We start from the raw sequence: 22081 nt of genomic DNA, 5'->3' as shown, positions 1-22081 counted from the left end.
TTCTGCATTTTAAGGTATGTGTGAATTTGTAACTATATGTCAGATGAGGTTAAGCACAGTATTGTGAGCACAAAAATAGATTAATACCTTTCTGACTTGACATTTATAAAACGTTCACTAAACTCACTAAATATTTACTAAAGTCCTATGTTCTTATTATTCCTTTGACACAGGTAAAAATTGCACAGAAATAGTTGGACGGTGCCAGCCATCTACATGTTTCAATGGTAACTGCATCAATGTTACTCCAAACACTTTTCTTTGTGAGTGTGACAAGGGTTTTACAGGTAGGAAACACCTTTTTTTACTGTCTTACAATAATAATTTTATCTGCTATAGTAATGGTATGAATTTTTGCTTTATTAAAACAGTTATTTTTGACTATTATTGCACAGATTGCCATATCCTTAGATTTTGTAAAAATAGGTTTTGTAAAATATAGAAGTCAGACTTCCGAAATACTCATGTACTGAAGTAAAAACATATAAATGATAGAAGCTTTTTATAATCAGATGCCATCCACAAGTACCTTTCTTCTATTGGCAGTATAACAGAGGGAGACTCTTAAGCACTGACTCACTGGTTGTCAAATACAGTTATCAAGAATCAGAACTCCTCTTAGATGGATGATTTTGAATACATTTGTATTAATAATTTCAATATCCTCTTATAGATGTACTATAAATATAAAATGGAAATAATCTAAAGAGTCAATAGTGTCATGATTTATGGGTGCAATTTGATTAAAAAGAAACAAGATAATTGGTTTATTTATTATATATGGGACAAATAAGATTTTTTCATAAGAAAACCTTGAATAAAAATGTATCTAAAACCATCCTCTTGTAAACACTTTTTTGGGGGATTAGGATAGCAGTAAAAAACTATTTATTTTTGTGTTTCACAACTGAAGTTTGCTGTATGGATGTGAGAAAAGTCGTAACACCCAGAAGAACATTCTTTAAGAAGGAACTAAATTCAAACTTGAATACCCAAAGACAGTAAAATTTTCAAAATGTCTCTTTCTCAGAAGCTTTACTTATCTTGAATAGGATATAAAGAAAATATTACATTGAAATGAAGAGTTAAAAGAAAAAAAAAAAAGCAAACTTAATGGAGTTAGAGGGATCAAAAAGCCAGTCTTTATTTTCATAGTGAAAGACTGAAGATCCTTGTTGATATTTTAACTAAGTCTGTATAGAAATATATTTTTTAAAAAATGGGATAGAGCTGCCAAATTCTAAATTCTTAGTAAATCTGTTTTCTATTCTCTCTTTCTTCCCTTTCATTCACTACAGAAGCATCATGGTGAGCATAATTCTGAGAAAACTGAAAAAAAAAAAACTTCACTCTTTTTTTCAAACAAAAGAAAAAAAAAAATCTATTAATAAAGTTTTCTAGAACTGGTTTTCCATCCCCTCATGGTCCATATCTTTTTAGAAGGCTTACCTTTTTCTTTTCACACAAATTGTGTAGGCACATTACTTTTGAAATTTTCCCTACAAGAATCTGTTTTATCCTTGCAATTTTGACATAGTGAGGGATGGGAGAAATGAGACAGGAGGAACACCCTTCCAGATGCAGTAAATCCATATCCATAATGACATGAAAATAGTTTAATACTCTGAACTACTGGAGGGCAAGATACACTGCAATCTACTCTCCATTAGCTGGTAAGATTTGAGAAGGAAAAAATGAGACCATGAGTGTAACTAGCTGCCTTTTTATTCTCCACTTAGCCAAAAGAAAATGGGGAATCCTTTCTTGTTTCTAAGAATAAGTATCTTTGGAGAAGAAGGTATTTAACAATTTTTTTCTGGTTCTGTATTATAATAGGACTGACTAATATACAGTATAATTTTACAGTTATTTACTAACCAAATATGGTAGTTTAAGTCTGCATGTCTTCCTATGGTCTTACGTAAAGGTGTTTGCAAACACAAAGACAATTTATTTGAAGAATAGCTACCTAAAAGAATACTACTATGTGAAACCAGACATTTTTCTGAGAAAATAGACATTTTCCTATTGTTCCATTGCAGCTGTATTGAAGTCTCAGCCAAGGTGAGTTGTGTAATTATGAATCTTATAAATTGAATGCTATTTTAATTGTGTGAAATTGGCAGAAAATTCAAAACATTCTTCTGTCTTGATATTGAACTTGCCCAAAAGAAAACATAAAAAAACCCAAAACATAAAAACAAGATTGTGCACATTATGTTTAAGATTTTGTTAACTTTATCCTACCTTATTTTCTAAATTAAATCAAGACACTGACAGTAACTAGTTCATGGGATCTGAGTGAAAATATTAAAAATATGTGTTACTCTATATTGATGGAATGTAAATAAATTTATAATAAAATAAAAATGCTGTGAAAGCATTTATTCAAAATAAGTAATGGCTGCTGGGTCCAAGTTGTGTTCACAAGGATAGAAAGGGTCTATTAGACAAACAATGTAAATTCTCATTTCAATTATGCATTTTTTTTTATTAATTGTTTCATTCATTCACTGAGCTTTCAAAATTCTCTTTACTCTTTACTGTAAGAATATTTTTTAACATAACAGGGAACAACTAGCATTAGGTCTGTCAGTATTCTTATGATTAAGTACTCTGATTTATAGCAGAATTTTCACCCTTAGACTTATTAAGAAGCATTTAGAGGAAGAGAATATGGGTAAAACAAAGATGGGGTGGGTGCAGAGAGGAAGGAGGGAAAAATAGGCTGGTAGTGTGTAAGCAGTTGTTGCTCAGTACTCTTGTCTGACTAAGACCTGCACTGAATCACTGTAGTCTGTCGCAGTGCACTGTCGTATCGTGTTGGGCAGCAACAGCAGGGGTGCCACCTTCCACCCATGAGCTCTGCTATTCCCAGTTATCGCTTGGTCCGGCACAGGAACGGATAACGATGACATGGGACTTGGGGTAGAACTAGGTGGATTTACTAGGTTCAAGACCTGGGAACCCAAGACAAAACGTAGGAGTCTGCAGAGGGTTTTATAGAGGGAGTGGTATAGGGCAACCAACCAATGAGGGCATGGCAGGGGAGGAATCGAGGGTAGGACTAACATTCTATAAACCTATCAGGGAGAGCAGGGGCAGGGGGTAATACAAAATAACAAATGGGATATCGAATACTACAGGATAGACAAGGAACACTCTGGAAAAAGGCGTAGGGATAGGGAGGATTGACAGTTTGGGAGGGAAGACATTAGAGAAGGGCTTGGGGAGATTAGCAGCTCAGGAGGGGAGGAGATTAGGGAGAAGAATAGTGGGCAAACACAAACTTAAAGAAAAAACCACACCACAACAGTAGTCTATCTATTATTTTCATTAAATCTTTTCTTTACTCTTTTTCCATGTAATCTTACTCTCTCCCCATCTATGTGTTCTTAAGTTCCAATGACAGGACTAGAAAGAAAAAAGTGCCTGAATTTGGTGTCTGCAATTTGAGTTATACCACTGGTGATAGAGGTCCTAATAATTTTGGGGCCAGCATTTGGAGTAAATGAGGATCTCAGCATCAGAAAGCTGAAGGGAAAACACAAATTGTAGGAGTGTGTGTCTGAAGAGAGTCAATTTTGTGCCAGCAAAGGGCATCAGACTCTGAATGACGGTGGCTCACATGCCTAGTGCCAGGTGGGGCAGGTGAGAGTCCCAGCATCAGCAAATGAAGAGGGGAGCAAGGGTGCCAGGACCTGTGTGCACTGGCAGGAGCCACTAGGAAGATAAAAGGTTTATATTTTCCTCTAAGCTGGTCTCTGAGTGTGTGTGCAGGTATGCATGTGCATGTGTGTATGTGCATGTGCAGCTCATTAGCAGCCTTCAAGCAGGACTGTCTGTTGAGTAGGAGGCACGAGATCTAGGCATCAATATGAGATGAGCTGAGGTCCCACATTGCTACTGAAAGGGTTCATAAAAGTGTTGGTCTTTGTGAAACAGAGGATAAGGGGCTGTGTATTGAAGGAGTTCACAAATATGTAGATCCTTTTGAAATAAAGAGTGAGGAGCTGTGTAACTTTACTAGCAAGCTTCCATCCTTATTAGTCAGAGAAGAGGACTAAAATTTGGCTGTTTGTACACATGATTTATGTGATTTCTGGGTGGGTGTTGGTAAAGGCAATGCTTTATCTGTGGGTAGTCTATGTAGATGGCTGCATTAGCATCCTCTGCATGTGTGCATCTCTGGCATACTTGTTCATCTTGGCTGCTGGCTGAGCCTGCAAACAGGAAAGCAGCAGCTGCAATAATTGAGTGTATGGGACTCCCAGGACTTTGGGCTCTCTGGGCTGGGATTTAGCAGCTAGGAAAGAGGTTCTCCAGGCCCCAGAGTCCACCAGAGCAAGTGTCTTTTATACAAAGAGGATGTCTCAACAATTTTGATGGATGTTATTGTTCTGTTCTGAAGATGTATAGAAAATCAATGTGACTCATTCATAACTCATTCATAACCTACAGGAAATAACAATATCTTAGCTACCTCTGTAATGGTACTGCTCAGTATGTTTGCTCTAGATAACATTTAGTGGATTAAGAGAAGTTGTTTTCCATTTGAATATGTTTTGTTGAATGTGTGGTGTTTTGCTCCTTAGGTGGGAAGATGGGACTGATTAAAAAATGCTTTGTAGAGCATTGAGATTATTTGAATTTTTTTCACACATTCCTGTAAGGGACGCTTGAATTTCCTGCCTTCCCCAATGATCCAATTGACCTCTTTGCAGACTAAAATGAGTTCCCTCCTCACTTGAGGGACAGGAGATACTATGAGAATGAGGTGGTCTTGCTTGGAGCCACTGTGCTAGATCTTTCATCATCCACGTGCTTTAGTTTAAAATAGTCTGTTTGCTTAATTGGTGAATTACACACAGTCTCTTTTGAAAAAGGTAATAAATGTAAAGATACTTTTACATATCTATAAAAGAAAACAAAAGAATTTATTGTTTGCACAATTACTGTTTTAAATTTGTCTAGTACTTTCTAGCACTCATTGCCCAAATTAATACCCAAAAGGTTCTTAATAGTACCACAAAAAACATCTTGTAAAAAGCTTTTCTACTATCTATGTTTTACTTTGGTATTATGCTCAGCTTTCCAGGGCACCTCTTGGTCAACTCCATCCATCTCCCTCAATAAGAGGGCACAACAATTGCACCAAGTCATCAGCATTTTGTGGTATTCATGAAGAGGAGTGCTTCATTCACACTGGAAGTTTCTCACCTATCAATCAGGGGATTATCTTAGTCTACTTGTACATGTTTTCATATCATTGTCTACTTCTTTTACCCAGGCTACCGGTGGGAGCCTGGCAGTGGTCTCCAGTCACTGCCACAAAGGGCTGTGATTTGTCAGATGGTACCTGAGGTGGGGATGGGCTGATCCCCTCCCAAGATGGGCCATTCACAAAGACGAAGCTGAAACAGGGGAGACAGTCATCTCTGGGCCCAAGCACCGGGTTTAATACAAACTAGAAAAGTTCTGAGATCTTGCACTGTCAGATCAGTACAAAAGTCAGGCTGAAGAGATGTACCTGCTACACATTCTGTTTTACTGTTGCTCTAAGGAACAGGGAAGATAGCTGCAAGGATGTGAGAATGGGGATATAGTATATTTTATTTTTCCCTTTATTAACAGATTTACATTGAATTATAAGTAATTGTCATATTTATTGAGTATATCAAGTCAACAGTGTAATGAGTGAATATCTCATAGCACTTTAAAACTGATGAGTATAATTACTCTGAGAAAACACCAGGTATGTATGATTCTTGTAGTTCACTTTTCTGCATGTGATTAAGTTTCTGAAATATTCTTTTTAAGGGAAGGAATCTTTTCACTGCAAGATTATTAGTATCATACTTTGCAATGAAATTATAACTGAATACATTTTTTGGGATTATTTCTATTAAATTAAGCCTATTTTTAAAAATAAGTTATTGTGCTATTTTAGTATGGAGAAGCAATGTAATTCTTGCCAAATCTTAACTACATTAAATCATTAGCGTAATCACACTAAATACATTAAATGAATTAATTTGTTGTGAAGTTACAGCACCTCCACTATATTAAGCATGCAGTTCTTATATTCTAAGCCATGATAGATATAAGAATATAGCATTGTATTGTCAGGCTGCAAATCAGACTGATAATCTTTCCTATCTCCTTACAGAAAGAAAGTCTCTTCATGTTTTGGATATCTGTCCTTCCCTAGAGATATTCACTAGTTATTCTTAAATTTCTATTACATTAATTTTATTTTTTAAGGTTGTTAAAGAAAAACAAAGAAATGCCTACACATGATCTTGCAAAAGACAGTGAGAAAAGATGCATTATATTTACAGACACTATCAGCTAATAAATACTGATAAGACTAAACACAGAATCAGAAATAATCTGTAGAAGATATTAAAGTGACTGAAACTTTGATATATTAATGTCTATGGTAGTGAAATACACAAATAATTCTATCCCCCCAAGCTTCCTGTTTTTCTCCAAACTCCTTCTGCTATCTGAAAAAACAAATATTTTGTCACTCGATTAGTTATCTGCTAGTATTTTGCTTATTTGAAACACAGAACACAGCAAGTGTAACTAGTTGCAAGAAAGAAAAAAACAACTCGTTGTTGGAGTTGTAGTTCTGATACTGAACAACTCCAGGCTCTGAGGTAAAGTCCTGATGTGTGTTCCCTGTTCACAAGACACCAACTGCCTTAGCCTTACTTTGGGATAGCAGGGATAGGGATAGCAGGGATTATCCTTTGTCCTTTGAGAACACATGGTGTTCTTAGGCCCTAAATGAGCAAAAGTCAGTCTCTTCAAAAATACAATTCCATCATCATCAACGCACACTTTTAGCAGAATGGCTAAGCCTGTAAACCCATATTGTGGTCTCCCATGCAAAAAGTTGTCAGAAGTACTGAGTTTGAACTTGCAAGGCTCTGGAGATTCACCTCATTTAGCACCAGTCTGTTTCTTAGCTAGATAGCCAAGAAAGGTAAATGTGACACTGATGTAAAAGGCACCAGCACAGAGCTTATTTTATAGACTTTAGATCTGTGAGATAAAGTTCAGTAGGTAGTTGAGCTATATCAGCTGAAGGAAGGCTGGAAGAGGAAGGAAAGAAGAGAAGGAGGAAAAGAAAGGAGGGAAGGAAGGAGGGAAGGAAGGAGGGAAGGAGGGAAGGAAGGAAGGAAGGAAGGAAGGAAGGAAGGAAGGAGGGAAGGAAGGAGGGAGGGAAGGAAGGAGGGAAGGAGGGAGGGAAGGAGGGAGGGAAGGAGGGAGGGAAGGAGGGAAGGAAGGAGGGAAGGAGGGAAGGAGGGAAGGAGGGAAGGAAGGAGGGAAGGAGGGAAGGAGGGAAGGAAGGAGGGAAGGAAGGAGGGAAGGAAGGAAGGAGGGAAGGAAGGAGGGAGGGAAGGAAGGAGGGAAGGAGGGAGGGAAGGAGGGAGGGAAGGAGGGAGGGAAGGAGGGAAGGAGGGAAGGAAGGAGGGAAGGAAGGAGGGAAGGAAGGAGGGAGGGAAGGAGGGAAGGAAGGAGGGAAGGAAGGAGGGAAGGAGGGAAGGAGGGAAGGAGGGAGGGAAGGAGGGAAGGAGGGAAGGAGGGAAGGAGGGAAGGAGGGAAGGAAGGAAGGAAGGAAGGAAGGAAGGAAGGAAGGAAGGAAGGAAGGAAGGAAGGAAGGAAGGAAGGAAGGAAGGAAGGAAGGAAGGAAGGAAGGAAGGAAGGAAGGAAGGAGGGAAGGAAGGAGGGAAGGAGGGAGGGAAGGAGGGAGGGAAGGAGGGAAGGAGGGAAGGAAGGAGGGAAGGAAGGAGGGAAGGAAGGAGGGAAGGAGGGAGGGAAGGAGGGAGGGAAGGAGGGAAGGAGGGAAGGAGGGAAGGAGGGAAGGAGGGAAGGAGGGAAGGAGGGAAGGAGGGAAGGAGGGAAGGAGGGAAGGAGGGAAGGAAGGAAGGAAGGAAGGAGGGAAGGAAGGAAGGAAGGAAGGAAGGAAGGAAGGAAGGAAGGAAGGAAGGAAGGAAGGAAGGAAGGAAGGAAGGAAGGAAGGAAGGAAGGAAGGAAGGAAGGAAGGAAGGAAGGAAGGAAGGAAGGAAGGAAGGAAGGAAGGAAGGAAGGAAGGAAGGAAGGAAGGAAGGAAGGAAGGAAGGAAGGAAGGGAAAGAAAAAGAAAGAAAAGGAGGAAGAGAAAGGAGGAAGAGAAAGGAAGAGAGAGAGTAGAAAGGAAGATGTGTAGGGAGGGAGAAAGAGAGAAAGGTTGGGAAGATAAGGTTATGTCTCAGAGGTCTCACTATGTCATCAAAGCTGATTGAAAGCTAATGGTACCCATCTGTTAATCAGATCATTACACTGTTGTTTTTGTCATCCTGTAACAAGACTTGTATACAAGATTTGTAAAAAGAGGTACCTTTTGCAATTCTCGATATTGCTGGAAGAAGTCCTTTTTCTAAAAACCCCACAGTTCCAGTCAGACAAGTGGCTGAAGAGTCTCATCACAAATATCAACTGGTGATGACTTCAGTATCATAGTTTCATTAATTATGACTTTGCAGACTTATACATCTGATCAGTTAATATCCCATCTTTATATTTAATTTGCAAATTACTCCATAGCAAGTGTATTCAAGTATGCAAAAGGTCTATTTTTTTATGAAAGAAATAAAATAGATTTAATATAACTAGTAATGTCACTAGTAATATAGCTAGTAATTTACTTTTTTATGCTTTAAAAATCTCATGTTGTTTTTCTTGTGTCATCTTTTACATTCTGATAATTCACGAATCTTTTTCTTTTCCAACTTAGAAAAAAATTCAGCTATACTAAAAGGATTATTTTTCTTGACATTGATGATATGCTTTGGACTAAAATACATATTTAAATTATATTTTTGCATAAATGATTTTAAATAGTTGTATTCATATGAAATAAAAGACATGCTTGTTGATAACAGCCTTACTATATGAAATATTACTGTGAGTCCTCAAAAACATGAAATGGAAGAACATGGTTAATGTCTTAATACTCTTTATGACTATACAATTAACAGTTATACAAATAGTGTTCTGGAAAAAAGACCTTCCTGAAGAAACCTTATATTATGTTTATACTAAATTTAGACTTTGGAAAATAGCAGGACCTGTGAAGTGCTAAAATACATAGCAATATATAAAAAGAGAACAAAACTTATGGCTATTTTGGATGTAGGCATAATTAAATAATTTTTTTATTACTGTTCTTAATCTGATCAGAATCAGATTCTATGTATGATAGAAAATAGGAAATCAACATTATTAAACCTTTTAAAGCAAGAAGAAGCACTGAATAACAGTGATGCAGGTGATGCAACTACATCTTTTAATAGAGATGAATCCAAAAGCTGTCCAAAGGAGGGCCATGAGGATGGTAAAGAGCCTTGAGAGGAGGCCATATGAGGAGGGGTTGAGGTCACTTGGTCTGTTCAGCCTGGAGGAGACTGAGGAGAGACCTCATTGCCATCTATAAATTTCCTCATGAGTAGAAGAGGAGGGACAGGTATCTCTTCTCTCTTGTGTCCAGTGACAGGTCTTGGGGAAGTGGCCTGAACCTGAGTCAAGGGAGGTTTAGGCTGGATATCAGGAAAAGGTCCTTCACTCAGAGGCTGGACACTGGAACAGGCTTCCCAGAGACGTGGGCACAGCACCAAGCCTGACAGAGTTCAAGAAATGTTTGTACCTTGCTCTCAGGTACATGGTGTGATACATGGGCTGTCCTTTGCAGGGCCAGGAATTGAACTCAGTGATTCAGATGGGTGCAACTCAGCATATTCTATGATTTTATCATTTTAAGAATCTCATTTAACTAGGAGAAAAGAAACACCATCTTTACAAAGAGTTGTCATATGTGCAAAATAAAGAGGCTGGTACTTGATACTATTAATTAAAAAAAAAAAAAAGAAGAGGATAAGATATCCAAAAGTAATCTATACTCCATCCCCTTTTTTTCAGGAGGCTTAGCCATATTTATCATCATATAGAGTGCCTAGCTCAAGCTGCAGTTCCAGCCAGCTCCAACCCACCACTACTGGTCATGGCTAAGCCCACGGCAGAGGTAGGGCCACCTTGGGTGAAATACACTTGAGAAAGGGCAAAATGCTGCACACATATAGAGGAATAAAGTAAAAAAATATGAGAAACAGCTCAGTGAATGCCGAGACCAGTAAAGGAAGGGAGAGGAGGTGCTCCAGGCACCAGAGCAGATATTCCCTTGCAGGTGGTGGTGAAAGCTGTTGTAGAGCAGGTATTTCCCTGCAGGGTGTGTAGCAGTCTGGAATGGAGTGAAATGAGGCCTAAGACAGGGAGGAGGAAAGGTGTACTCAGAATGGCACTGAGTATAGGTATATTAATATTTTTCATATAACAAGAAAAGACAATGACAGATGAAAAACCCCCTAGATGCTTATATTTTTTTTTTTGAAGAAGGTAAAATTAGCTTTATGATTTTGAGTCTACTTATATCAAATATCATATATTATTTAAATAGGCATTAAAAATGGGTAATGAGACCAATGAGCCAAAAAAGCTTCAGACCAAATACTAAATGAAATTTTCCTGAAGGACAATAGAACAATACTTAGGTATGTAGTAATATGTTGTTGGGTACGAGAGTGGCCAGCCTGCATATGCAGTTCTGAAGCAGGACATCTGCAGAATCAATTTTTTTTCATGTAGTCTTGTATGCACTGTAAAGACACTTCCAGACATGCTATAACTTATGGACAGCTTCATGTTACACAATTTTATATCATTAATTGGCCAATTGTGAGCATTACACTGCAGTCAGATATGTTTCTTTATTTTCAAAGGCTCTGCTTTGAGCTGTCCAGAGCTCCTCTCAAAGTCTTCTGCTTATTCACTTTTACATACCTGCAATAGCCTGCAATAGCTTACAATAAAAAGCACTGATGTTTAAAAGCTTATCACTGCATATGTATCACTTTCTCAACTAGTTATAATTAGCATCTGAGTCACAACTGAAATTTTTGGTATGTTTTCAACGGTGGCTTTTTTCATATTTTAGCAAAATCATAATATGAAATCAGTGGAGACATTCATTTTGATCTTGCTTGGTCTGCTCTAGAATTATGTGTCTCTCCACTGACAACAAAGATATCACAGTAAGCAAGATAGCAATTGGCATATTTCAGCTAAATGACTAAAATATGATGGAGAAATTCTGTGAGTTTAATTTCATTAGCATATAAAAGGACATTAATCAAATGGTGTAAATAAATGGGAAAATAGGGAATGAGAAAATATTTAGACATAGATTCTAGCTAATTGTTAATTTTAGTTTATTGTTTCAACATCTGCTAGGTGCTTCATGAAAGGGAATATCACCAATAGTATTTATTAATGAAGTAGACAATTCTGTAAAAGATTCTTTTGGGAAAGAATGCTGCTTCTCTTAAAACTTTAAAACACACCAGTGTAATTATTTTTATTTATATATATATATGTATGTATATATGTATATATGTATATGAAATATGACATGCAGTAGGAAGCAGCTAGAGCATTTCTATATGGCCAGAAGTGCACATGTGTTTTGTTTTTGTAACAGACCTTTACAGATACATTATCCAGACTTTCATGTAACTCTAATCAGTGTAGAACTCAAAGCATTTAAAGTCAAGATTTAATAATAATTTTTTTGTATAATTTAAGAAGATACGATGAGACCACAATAGAGGACATAGTGGAGGAATGGCAAAAAAAGAAAAAAGAGGAAAAAGAGATTTGTTTCTATCAAACTGAGTTGAGTGTTAGTGATACTTTACAGAAGATATACTCAGAAGGTGGTATGAGCTAATAAACTGAATAGAAATGAGGATTTAGAGAAAGGCATCTTAGGTTTCATTATTACTATTCAAAGAGGAAAAAAAAAAAACCCTGAAAATAAAAGAAGAGAAAAAATAATGAAAAATAAGAGGAATAGAAGTGGTTGAAATAAAACCAGAAACACTATTTGCAAGCAGGCAAAAGTGAGTGTTCTTAATACTGCTTATGGTTGGGAATCTAGGGTAGTCAATGAGGCTGATGAATAAAAGCCTCTGAAATATGGCCTTCTTTGTTGACCATAAACCACAGCAAATACCAAGCACAAAAGAGCTCTACTTCAGCACAATGCTGGGCCTGAAATGGAAGACATGCCAAAGGCTCCATTAAGTCCATAAAATATATCACTATTCATTTTCATGGAAGTGATTGGATAGTGGGGTGATGGATGAATAGACAGGTAGGTAGATAATACAACAGAGATTGCTCATGGTTTAACGGTCATTATTCATATTTAGCAATCACAATTGTATTGGTGAAGACAAAGCATACATTGCAATATATTGGGTTAATATTGATGAAAAAAATAGAGATGTAATATTTCTTTTTGGTTCTCCTGTGCTGCCATTTCACTTACAGAGTTATAAATTGCACTTACTAAGAGGAAAAAAAAACCCACAAGGTGATATGAAAGCTTAGAGAGCATATTGAAATCTCACAAACTCTGACAAAGCAAATATTAAAAATAATAGACATGCTAGAAAGAAGACAAATTCTGCAGGAAATAGTGAAATTGACATAGGCGATAAAGTTACTGCCACTTTGAACAGAAGACTGTTTAAAATTCTCAGCATTAAGCAAGTGACAAATTTCTAAAAGAAAAAAGTTTGAAATCAAATCCCAAGTTTATGAGCAAAAATAAAAGTTTACTGTCACCATTTCACAGTGGATTGACAATAATAGCTTATGAAGTTCATACAGGGAAGGAAAGAAACAGAATAAGATAGAATACTGTGAAATTGAAAAAATAGAAGATATCACCCTTATATTGATTCTAGCTGCAACTTCCGTCATTGTTGTACTAAGCACTGTGCAAGCAAAAATATATATTCTTCAAAGATTTTATGACTGAAATAATGTCAGCTGAATTCCAGGAAACCATATCTGAACCTCCTAAGTCACTCATCAGGATATCATAGGAGATGAGAATACAGCTCAGGTGTTTTGACACAAATTCCTGCTTATTCACTGGAAAACTGTAGCCTCACTGGAATTTAGCGTGCATAAATGAGTTGTGTGATAGACATCAAATTGATATATCATATTATAATATGTAGGATATAGCAACAGAAAATAATCAAACTCAGATTTCATGAAAAGGAAAGTTTATTGATTGGACCTACAATAGTAAAAAAGTTATGCACAACAATAGAAATCATAGTACCTGACTGCTTATGTTTTTATAAAAATGCATTTTACAATGGTAAACTAATCTTTATCCACAGATTTTGCAGCAGCTTTTCACAGGAAAATATATAAGCTTCACCTTGCATAATATTAAAAACTTCAATTGAAAACCCTGTAGCAATCGATTAACATATTCATCTATAAATGTTCAAAATATTGTGATTTATAGGTCTGTATTAGACACCCACATAGAAAGGTGATTACATTTAGAAATTAACACCTACTGGTGAAGACTGGTTGTTAGGAAAGTGAGGTGGGCAAATAGGCATGAGAGATGATCCACACTGACAACAACAATGGTTGCAATTTGAGCAAAGAAGTTCAAGCTGTAGTAATGAAATTTGCTAAATATACCAGTTAGAAGGTTCCTTCAAGAAAAAGGAGAATTAGATAAATTTTACAGGAAGACTTGGGTGACCTGGAAGACTAAAGAAATAAATGTGTTAAATGTTATACTTGTAATGAGTTAAAAAAAAATAATCTCTTAAAACCATAAACTGTTTGGAGGGCTGCCTGTCTTCAGCCTTCAAATCCCCAGTTAGCCAATCCTTTTTTGTGAGTATGAAGTCAACCAGAACATCTCATTGCCCATTTACGACTTGGGTCAGGATGTTGTCATTAATGCTCCTTAAGGACCTCTTGGATTGTTTATGCCGTGCTATGCTGTCCCTTGAGCAGATATCAGTGTAGTTGAAGTTCCCTATGAGGTCAAAGTCCTGTGAACACAAGACTGCTTCTATCCATCCAGAGAAGGCACACCCACTTGTTCTTCCTGGTCTGCCAGTCTATAGCAGCCACACACTTGTCACCTCTACCACTCTGCTTTTTCATCCTCACACATAAGCTCTCTGTCAGCTTATCGTCGATATCCAGGTGGAGCTCCACATTTCTGCCTTTTACTCACATAGAGAGCAACTTCTCATCCTTGTCTGCCCTGCCGATCGTGAAGAGCCTGCATTCCTCCATTGAAACGTTCATGAAACAAGACATCTAACGAAGTCTCTGTGACACCAATAAGATTATAGTCCTGCAACAGCACAAAGACCTCCAGTTTCTCATGTTATTCTTCATGTGCAGAGGTACCTGAAATAAAACAGTGTGCTGATTTCCAAAAACAGTCTTTTTTCCGTAAGAGTGTTTTATAGGCACTTCCTTGCTTTCATGCAAATGCTGGAGGTGGTTTTGCTTAAGCCATGTTTATTGTTTTTTTCCCTTTTTTTCACATCACTTCAGACTCTAGTCAGCCCTGTCTGTCACTCCCTTACAGGCTGTTGATTACTCTCTCTCCTCTGTTGGTTTCTAGTTTAAAGTCCAAGTCAATCATCATTCTGGAAATAATACCTTTGCCCTGCCTGTTCAAAAGGATTCCATGTCTTCCAAAAGGTAGCTTGTTTATTATTATAAAAATGAACATACAACGTAGTATTTTCAAGAGGTTATGGGGCTCTGCAGTCCAAGAAGTCTTTTAGTTCATGTGGTAACATCTACAACAAGCTCATGTATTGCTTTTTAGTTCATGTATTGTGGTGAAGTAAATTTAATCTGTTTGTATCAATAGAAGGCTGTTACATTCCTGCGTAAGTAGCAACTAAACAGCCAGAAAAGAACTACTCGTTCTGGCTTGATTTATTTACTTTAGAATTGCCAAGACAAATTTTTGCCACCAAGTAGCATTATATTTTCAGGATTATAGAATCATAGAATATTCTGAGTTGAAAGTTACCCATCAGCATCATCAAGTCCAACTCTTGATCGTGCAGAGGACACCCCAAGAATCACACCATGTGTCTGAGAGCATTGTCCAAACACTGCTTGAACTCTGTCAGGCTGGCGCTGTGACCGCTGCCCTGGGGAACCTGTTCCAGTGCCCAACCACCCTCTGGGTAAAAACCTTTCCTTGATGTTCAACCTACACCTCCCCTGACACAACTTCATGTCATTCCCTCAAGTCCTGTCACTGGTCACAAAAATGAAGAGATCAGTGCCTGCCCCTCCACTTCCCCACAGATGGATGGTGAAGATCACAATGAGGTCTCCCCTCAGTCTCCTCTTCTCCAGGTTGAACTATCTACTTTATATAGTATAATGTGCTCCTGCTAATAACATATAATATTTGCAATTCAGCTCACTCAATAGCAGGCTCAAGGCAGACTAATTGGAAAAAGGAGATATGAAGCAGCAGTTTTAATGGCAGCTAAAATGATTGGAGAGAAAGAAATACTGAAAAAGAGGACTAAATTATACAACTAAAGAATACTGTATTATAGTACTGTAGAGGAAACCAAGAATTTTCTAAGAACTTGTTGATGTTTTAGAATAAATTAAGAATTATTTAAGAAGCTAATAATCTTTTATAAAGAAGCACAAAATTAATTAATATCCCTAGATAAAATATAAAATAAAAAAATGAATAATAACAGAAGGTTAACATGGTAATATACTTGCTAAGGTAACCATAAGAAGTAAAAGGCAATGGTGTCACTGCTGACTTTTCCACAGCAGTAAAATCAATAAATTAGTATTTCCTGGCAGGAGATACTCTGTATCATATTCATAAGTTGCAATGAAGTAAGTTATACCGTTAAAGGCCTTTTCACCAAATTACCTATCATCTATGTGAGATAAAACAGCTGAGCAGCAGATGATGACAAGGTAAATATTTTCTTAATGTAAACATATGTTATTTCACTTGACTTCGTCCCCATAAGTTAATATTGTGCTGGCTGTCTTCACATAATAGGTCAGACTTAAAAAAAAAACAACTTTAAATCACATCATCAATATTCATGTGGAAATGGTAGTAGTTATATTTGCTTAGCTAAATTAATTGCAGCCTATATGTTACTAGGCTTTTCCAGAAGGATATTTTAAAAACTATATCTCTAAAATAAAAATGGGATTAGTCCACAAACACTTTGTTCCACAAAAATTGGACAGTTTTGTCTACACAGCACAACCACCACAACTCCTATAAATCTGTAAGTCTTACTCATTCTTTCTCAGCTCCCCCACATTCCAAAGCCCTGTAATGCCAGATTTTCTTTAGAATAGTCTAAATCTCAAACTGTTTCCTGTGTTTCCAGACATGTTTTTACAGAGCCATTACTAATTCAATATGAGAAAATTTAGTTTTATGGCTTCTTTATAAAAAAAAATATAATTTTTGAAGACGTCATAATTTGTAGCCACTGTAAATTATCATACTATTTTTTAGCCAATTATTAAAAGAAATGCCATAAAATACTTTGAACTTTTCACTGCAGTGTCTTTTTTCAATCGATTTTTGCTTGAAGGCCTTAGAAATATCAACATAGGTTCTCTGACACAACATATTACTCTTAGCCTTTAGCTTTATACATTGTGGTGGTGCAGTTGCCATTCCACTTCAGATTCATCTTCAGCATGTCCATGCAATGCTTCATCAGCTTTCTTTTCAGCCATGTATGTCTATATTATCTGATCAGTGAAAATAGGTTACAGCAGTCTATTACCTGACATAGAGATGCCTGGATAAGTATTTGTTCTTAAAAAAGCATCCATCTATATTTTTTTTCTCAGTAGTCAAAATTATATTCTGTCACTTTATATCAGCAAAATAATTCATATGGACTCATACCGAAACCACTGAGATGCTTATTCTGATGACTGCAAGTTTCTTAACTTCTGCACATTACATTAAACTGTTTTTGAAAAAATGAGTAGAACATACTTGAATTTAAAATAATGAATGATGAGTTTTTAATGTCCTGAAACAGAGCTCAAATTCATCTATTTGTTATCCATGTATATTTTATCAGTAATATTGTCAGCCTAGCTGAATTCTCACACAGATTTCTAAGTTATTCAGTAGCAATGCACAGATATAAGTGACTTTTCAGCATCTTCTAGCTCTTCAGTACTGTGAAGATGGATGAGGACCTTAATTTCCTAGGTGTTGATGTGAAGGCTTAATCACTTGTTGTTTTGATCAAAAGAGTTGATGATATATGGCATATATTCTAATATGTACATAATGATTGGCAAAGAACGGTCTATAGCCCAGCAATTATATAAATTTTGATTTAGCAGAAAGTCTGTCTCTTATGTATGCTGACAAATAGATTCCTTTCTGCTGACACATACAGGTTCCTAAGTATAATGTACAGGTTTTACTATCAAACAAGTTATTTCATTGTAACTTTTTATCCCTGAAAGACCTAAAATCTATGTTAAACAAGGAGGTGTCTCAGCCACTATGAATTTAAAAATTATATTCATAAACTTGCCTGTATAATGGGTTTTTCCTGAAGCTTCCAGGGAATCTGATAGCTGATAGTACTGAGTGGTTTGTATTGATACATATTATTTTAAAATATCCTTTTTTGTAAAAACCATAACAGCTTTGATCAGGGTTATGATTTAACCCAGTAGGAAGGAAAGCCCTACCCAACTTCGCTCACTCCTCAACAGTGAGAAGGGGGAGAGAATCAAAATAGTAAAGGTGAGAAAACCCATGGGTTGACATAAAAAACAGTTTAATAGGTAAAGATAAACCTGTCCACACATGAACAGCAAATTAAGAAATTCATTCACCACTTCCCATGGGCAGTTAGCTGTTCAGCCATCTCCAGGAAAGCAGGGCTCCATCTCATGTGAAGGCAAACACCATCAGTCTATATATCCTTTTTTTCCCAGCTTTTTGTTGCTGAGCATGGCACCATATGGTGTGGAATATCACTTTGGTCTGTTGTGGCCAGCTATCCTGGCCACATTCCTTCCCACCTCCTTTTGCACCACCAGCCTGCACATTGTTAGAGTGGGTCAAGGAACAGAAAAGGCCTCTGATGTTGTGTGTAAGCACTGGTCAGAAATAACTAAAACATGCCTGATTTTTCAGAACAGTTTTCATCACAAATCTAAAACATAGCACCATACTAACTACTATGAATAAAATGTATTTGATCCCAGGCAAAACTAGTAAAATCAGAAACTGAACAGAGTAGCTAGAAATTTATTAGGATCAGCACTGTCAAGCTTAATTCTCCTAATAATATTTTTATCACTGGGAGAATTAGTATGGTCATTATCATGCCTGAGGGGTCATTTTTCTATTTGAAGAGATGAATATTATCTTTCAAGTGAAAAAATGTTCCTTATATGAACTTTGTCAAAAGCACAGTCTTTCTGAGTCAGTAATGTCTCCTATACTTCTGTATTTTGGTGGGAATGCTGCAAGTTTCTGTTGAATGACTCTATTGCAGCTGTTAAGTAGTTTTAAGCATATCACAAAGGTGGTACTGCTGCTATCTGCTTCTTGATGGGTAACTTAAGTTTCATTTAGTGTTTTGTCAGAAATGATAGATGAATGATTTAACGGTACTAAATTGTTCGCCTTGCAGCAGGATTTAGAATTTCTTTTCCATCAGTTGACAGAATTTGATCGTCTCCATTGAATTGTTGTGCAATAGCACCATCACAGGGATTTATAAAATTTGAAGCCACTGCAAAGATGTTTGATGAGATACCATTTTTCATTTTGTTGACATGAATACTTCCCTTCATTAGCATTTTAAAACATTTTAGCTTTTATGGTAAGCAGCTTGTTTATTTGTCAATTTTTACATTTTACTCTAGCTCTGTTTTACGTTTATACTTAAAGTTCGTTCAAATGAAATTATTTTTTTAAGAACACAAATACATCTCACATTTGCCTTTGACAGAGCAAAGAATATCCTCTGGGGTAGTGTACGCTTCCTGACTTCCATGCTGACTGAAAAAAAAAAAAATCAAAGAAAAGTAATATTAAATTAATACCAGTATTATCTACTTCATCCATCTTCTCCACTGCTGGATACCTATATCATTACCTATAAGAAAAAAATATTTTCTTTTATTAGGCTGCAACCAGATAACCAGTACATGATTTCTAGTCATTGTCCCTCACTTTTTTTTGTAGCACTTCCTAGAATGAAAGTATTTACTAGTAGGTGCTAATCTGTTAGGACCCCAGGAAGAAAGGCACTCTGGCTCTGTAAAGCCTTATGCTAAATGATAGTTTAAAATTATATCTATAATGACTAGCAAAATAATAATAATAGTAAAAAAAGATAATATACATAATCTTATCTGTATAGATTCTGGTAACCCTAAAGTGTGTCGTATTGAACAGTCCTCAACACACCATGCAGACCTCCATGCTAATTCAGTCTATGGATTGGGTTACTCTATTTTGGTCATTCACACTATGCTGTAACAGGACTTTCTTGGAGGGAAAATCTTGAAATCTTTCTTGTATTTGGAAGCTGCCATCACATTATTCCCAGACTATATTTTTTTCTTTAAATTGAATTCAAACTGTCTTTGTGAAACCTGCTTATTTAAATTTTTATGCTGCTTCTTCTTTTAAGCAGGAGTTCCTATAATGATTCCCTTTCTTTTTTACATTGTTTTTTTCAACTGAACAAGTAATCTGAGCTAGAACTGGAATATGTTTTCTTCAACTGTTTATGAAAAACAATGTCAAATGCTATATGACAATAAATGTGATATATATATAATTAACATACTTGTTGTTTTCCATAAACATAGACTGGTTTGACAAGATTTGTAGCTTACAGCTTCTGTTGTCTATTTTTGTTATTTTATGGTATCTTTATTGTCTTCCAGGTATTTGCAAATAACTTGATTACTTGACATTTTCAATTTGATCTTTTAAAAAGCTAAGCATTAATAATTATTTCCATTAATTTCTTCTTCTCTGCTCTTCTGATTAATTGAATCTGAACCCTTTAATGTGTTATGTTTGGTATTTAAATCATAATTGTCAGGCATCCTGTGACATGTAGCAACCCATAGGTTGATATCTCAAACTTGATGTTATGTAAGTAATTCTGACATCTGCAACTTCTAAACCACCTCTCAACGATCTAACTAGAAAACTGCTATACCTAGACTATGTAAGAAGATATATTTTTTCTTTCTCAGATGATTAAAGTACTAAAGTAATGATAATAAGTGTTCTGGAACTCAGTAGTATACTATTTTTATTTTCAGTTCTATAGCTATGCTTATCTAGGTCCTTTCTTTAAGTAAAAACTCAAGGTTTGCCATTTAATGCCATTGACCTTGTGATGCTATAAAGATACAATTTTCTGACCTCCTTTGTTCTTTCCTCATAATGAGTGTATTACCTTTAATAGCAGTAAAATAACCAGCTGCCTCTCTGTAACCAGTAGCTGGCCTATCAGTTCCTTAGGTACAAAATGGATTTGTCAGTAATCACATGCTGTTTGTTTTCTTCCTCCAGTTTGCCAACCCAATGTCTTCCAGTTAAGGTGGCCAAGCACTTCTAAACTCTACCTACAGCATTGGCATGACACTTTTTCTGCTTTTCTGCACTGTTTGACTTAATATAATTAAGAATAAAAGGAAGAGTGTAGGAAATACATGGAAATTATGTGATCATAGTAAGAACAATTTGCATATTCCCATTTCAGTTTTCCTATCTGTGGCTTCTGCTTTTCTATTCAGGTGATAGATGCTAGATGGGACAAACATTCAAGGCCAGGTTGGACAGGGCTCTGAACAACGTGATCTCGTTGAAAGCGTCTCAGCTCCTTGCAGGGGTGGTGTGACAGGAGGACCTTTAAAGGTCCCTTCCAACCCAAACAAGTCTATGATTCGATGGCCGCAGATTAGTATATATGCCTAAAGGAAAAAAATAGAGGAGAATGCATTTCATGAGTTACAGAAAACATATATTTTTTATTTATAAGGAAAGTATTTCCATTCAGACAAATATTTTTTTGTAATGACAAAAAATTACTGATTCACATTTTTGATTGTTAAGCTCTAAATGCATGGAAATAGTTTCTAAATACTTTTTAGTCAGTTATTGCATAAATGAGTATTCTTATCTAATTGTAGACTCTGCACATTTCACTGGATTGCATCCTATTTTTCTGTAGTATTTTGAAACCTACCCAAAGGAAAAGCTGTTCCCAACAAATTTCAATAATTTGTAATTACAGATTCTCATTTGTGTCAGACTCATTTTCCAGTGTGACCAACATAATTTTATGGATTTAATTCAGTGATCATTTACAAAAAATTTAAAAACTCAAGTCAAATAGCATTCTGTAAATGAATACACATTTTGAAATGCAAGAAATATGGTTTAATGTACTGAATTGCAGCTCCAAGATAACCATGGATTTATTGGACAAGAGTAACAAAAGGCTTAAGCATTTATGTAGTTTTATGAATTAAAACAAAAATAGTCAAACCATGTCTACTCACTGTGTACTCATGATTTCAATGTAGTTTTTATTTCTTTGTGATTCATTATTTGGCACAAATTAAACTGGATTTAATTATACGCATTTATTAGTCATTGTCCTTTTAAAACAATTGAGTTGTCTGAATATATAAGTTTTAACAACAAGGCAAAATGTCATGACCTAAGATGCATGCATTGTGCAGTAAGTTTTTGGGAAATTAATACGATCTTCTCCACAATAAGTGGGCATAACTCTGTTTTGATAAGATTAATTGTGCTTTCCCAAAACTGTTGCTTTTCATCGAGTAAATTCTTTCTGGATGATGATATGCATGACTTTCCCTCATTATTTATAGCCTGTCAAACTTTTGGGGTAGTTTAGAGAGGCTCCTATTTCTTATATCTTCACTGAACTTGGGTGATCTTGGGTAGCATGTGTGTATGTAGTGTGTCAAAAAATAAATAAGCTGATGTCCTTGGAGTATGTTACTTTAATTAGAAGTGAATAAATATAATTTAATTCCATTATCTCAGTTACATCAGTGAAGATGGGCAGCAA

At 36.2% G+C, this 22081-nt stretch overlaps 1 protein-coding gene across 1 annotated transcript in view; it reads left to right on the top strand.

Moving 5' to 3' along the window:
* EYS (eyes shut homolog) overlaps positions 1-22081 on the top strand; it is an 809794-nt gene that overhangs the window by 94199 nt on the left and 693514 nt on the right. Inside the window, exon 3 of the mRNA XM_068183727.1 lies at positions 174-287. Coding sequence (XP_068039828.1) covers positions 174-287 — 114 coding nt within the window. The remainder of the gene's footprint in view (positions 1-173; positions 288-22081) is intronic.

This window comes from Anomalospiza imberbis, chromosome 3 (assembly GCF_031753505.1).
Source record: "Anomalospiza imberbis isolate Cuckoo-Finch-1a 21T00152 chromosome 3, ASM3175350v1, whole genome shotgun sequence".
Taxonomy (NCBI): domain Eukaryota; kingdom Metazoa; phylum Chordata; class Aves; order Passeriformes; family Viduidae; genus Anomalospiza; species Anomalospiza imberbis.
Note: the sequence above shows the minus strand (reverse complement) of the source record. Positions and strands in the feature narration are given on the sequence as shown.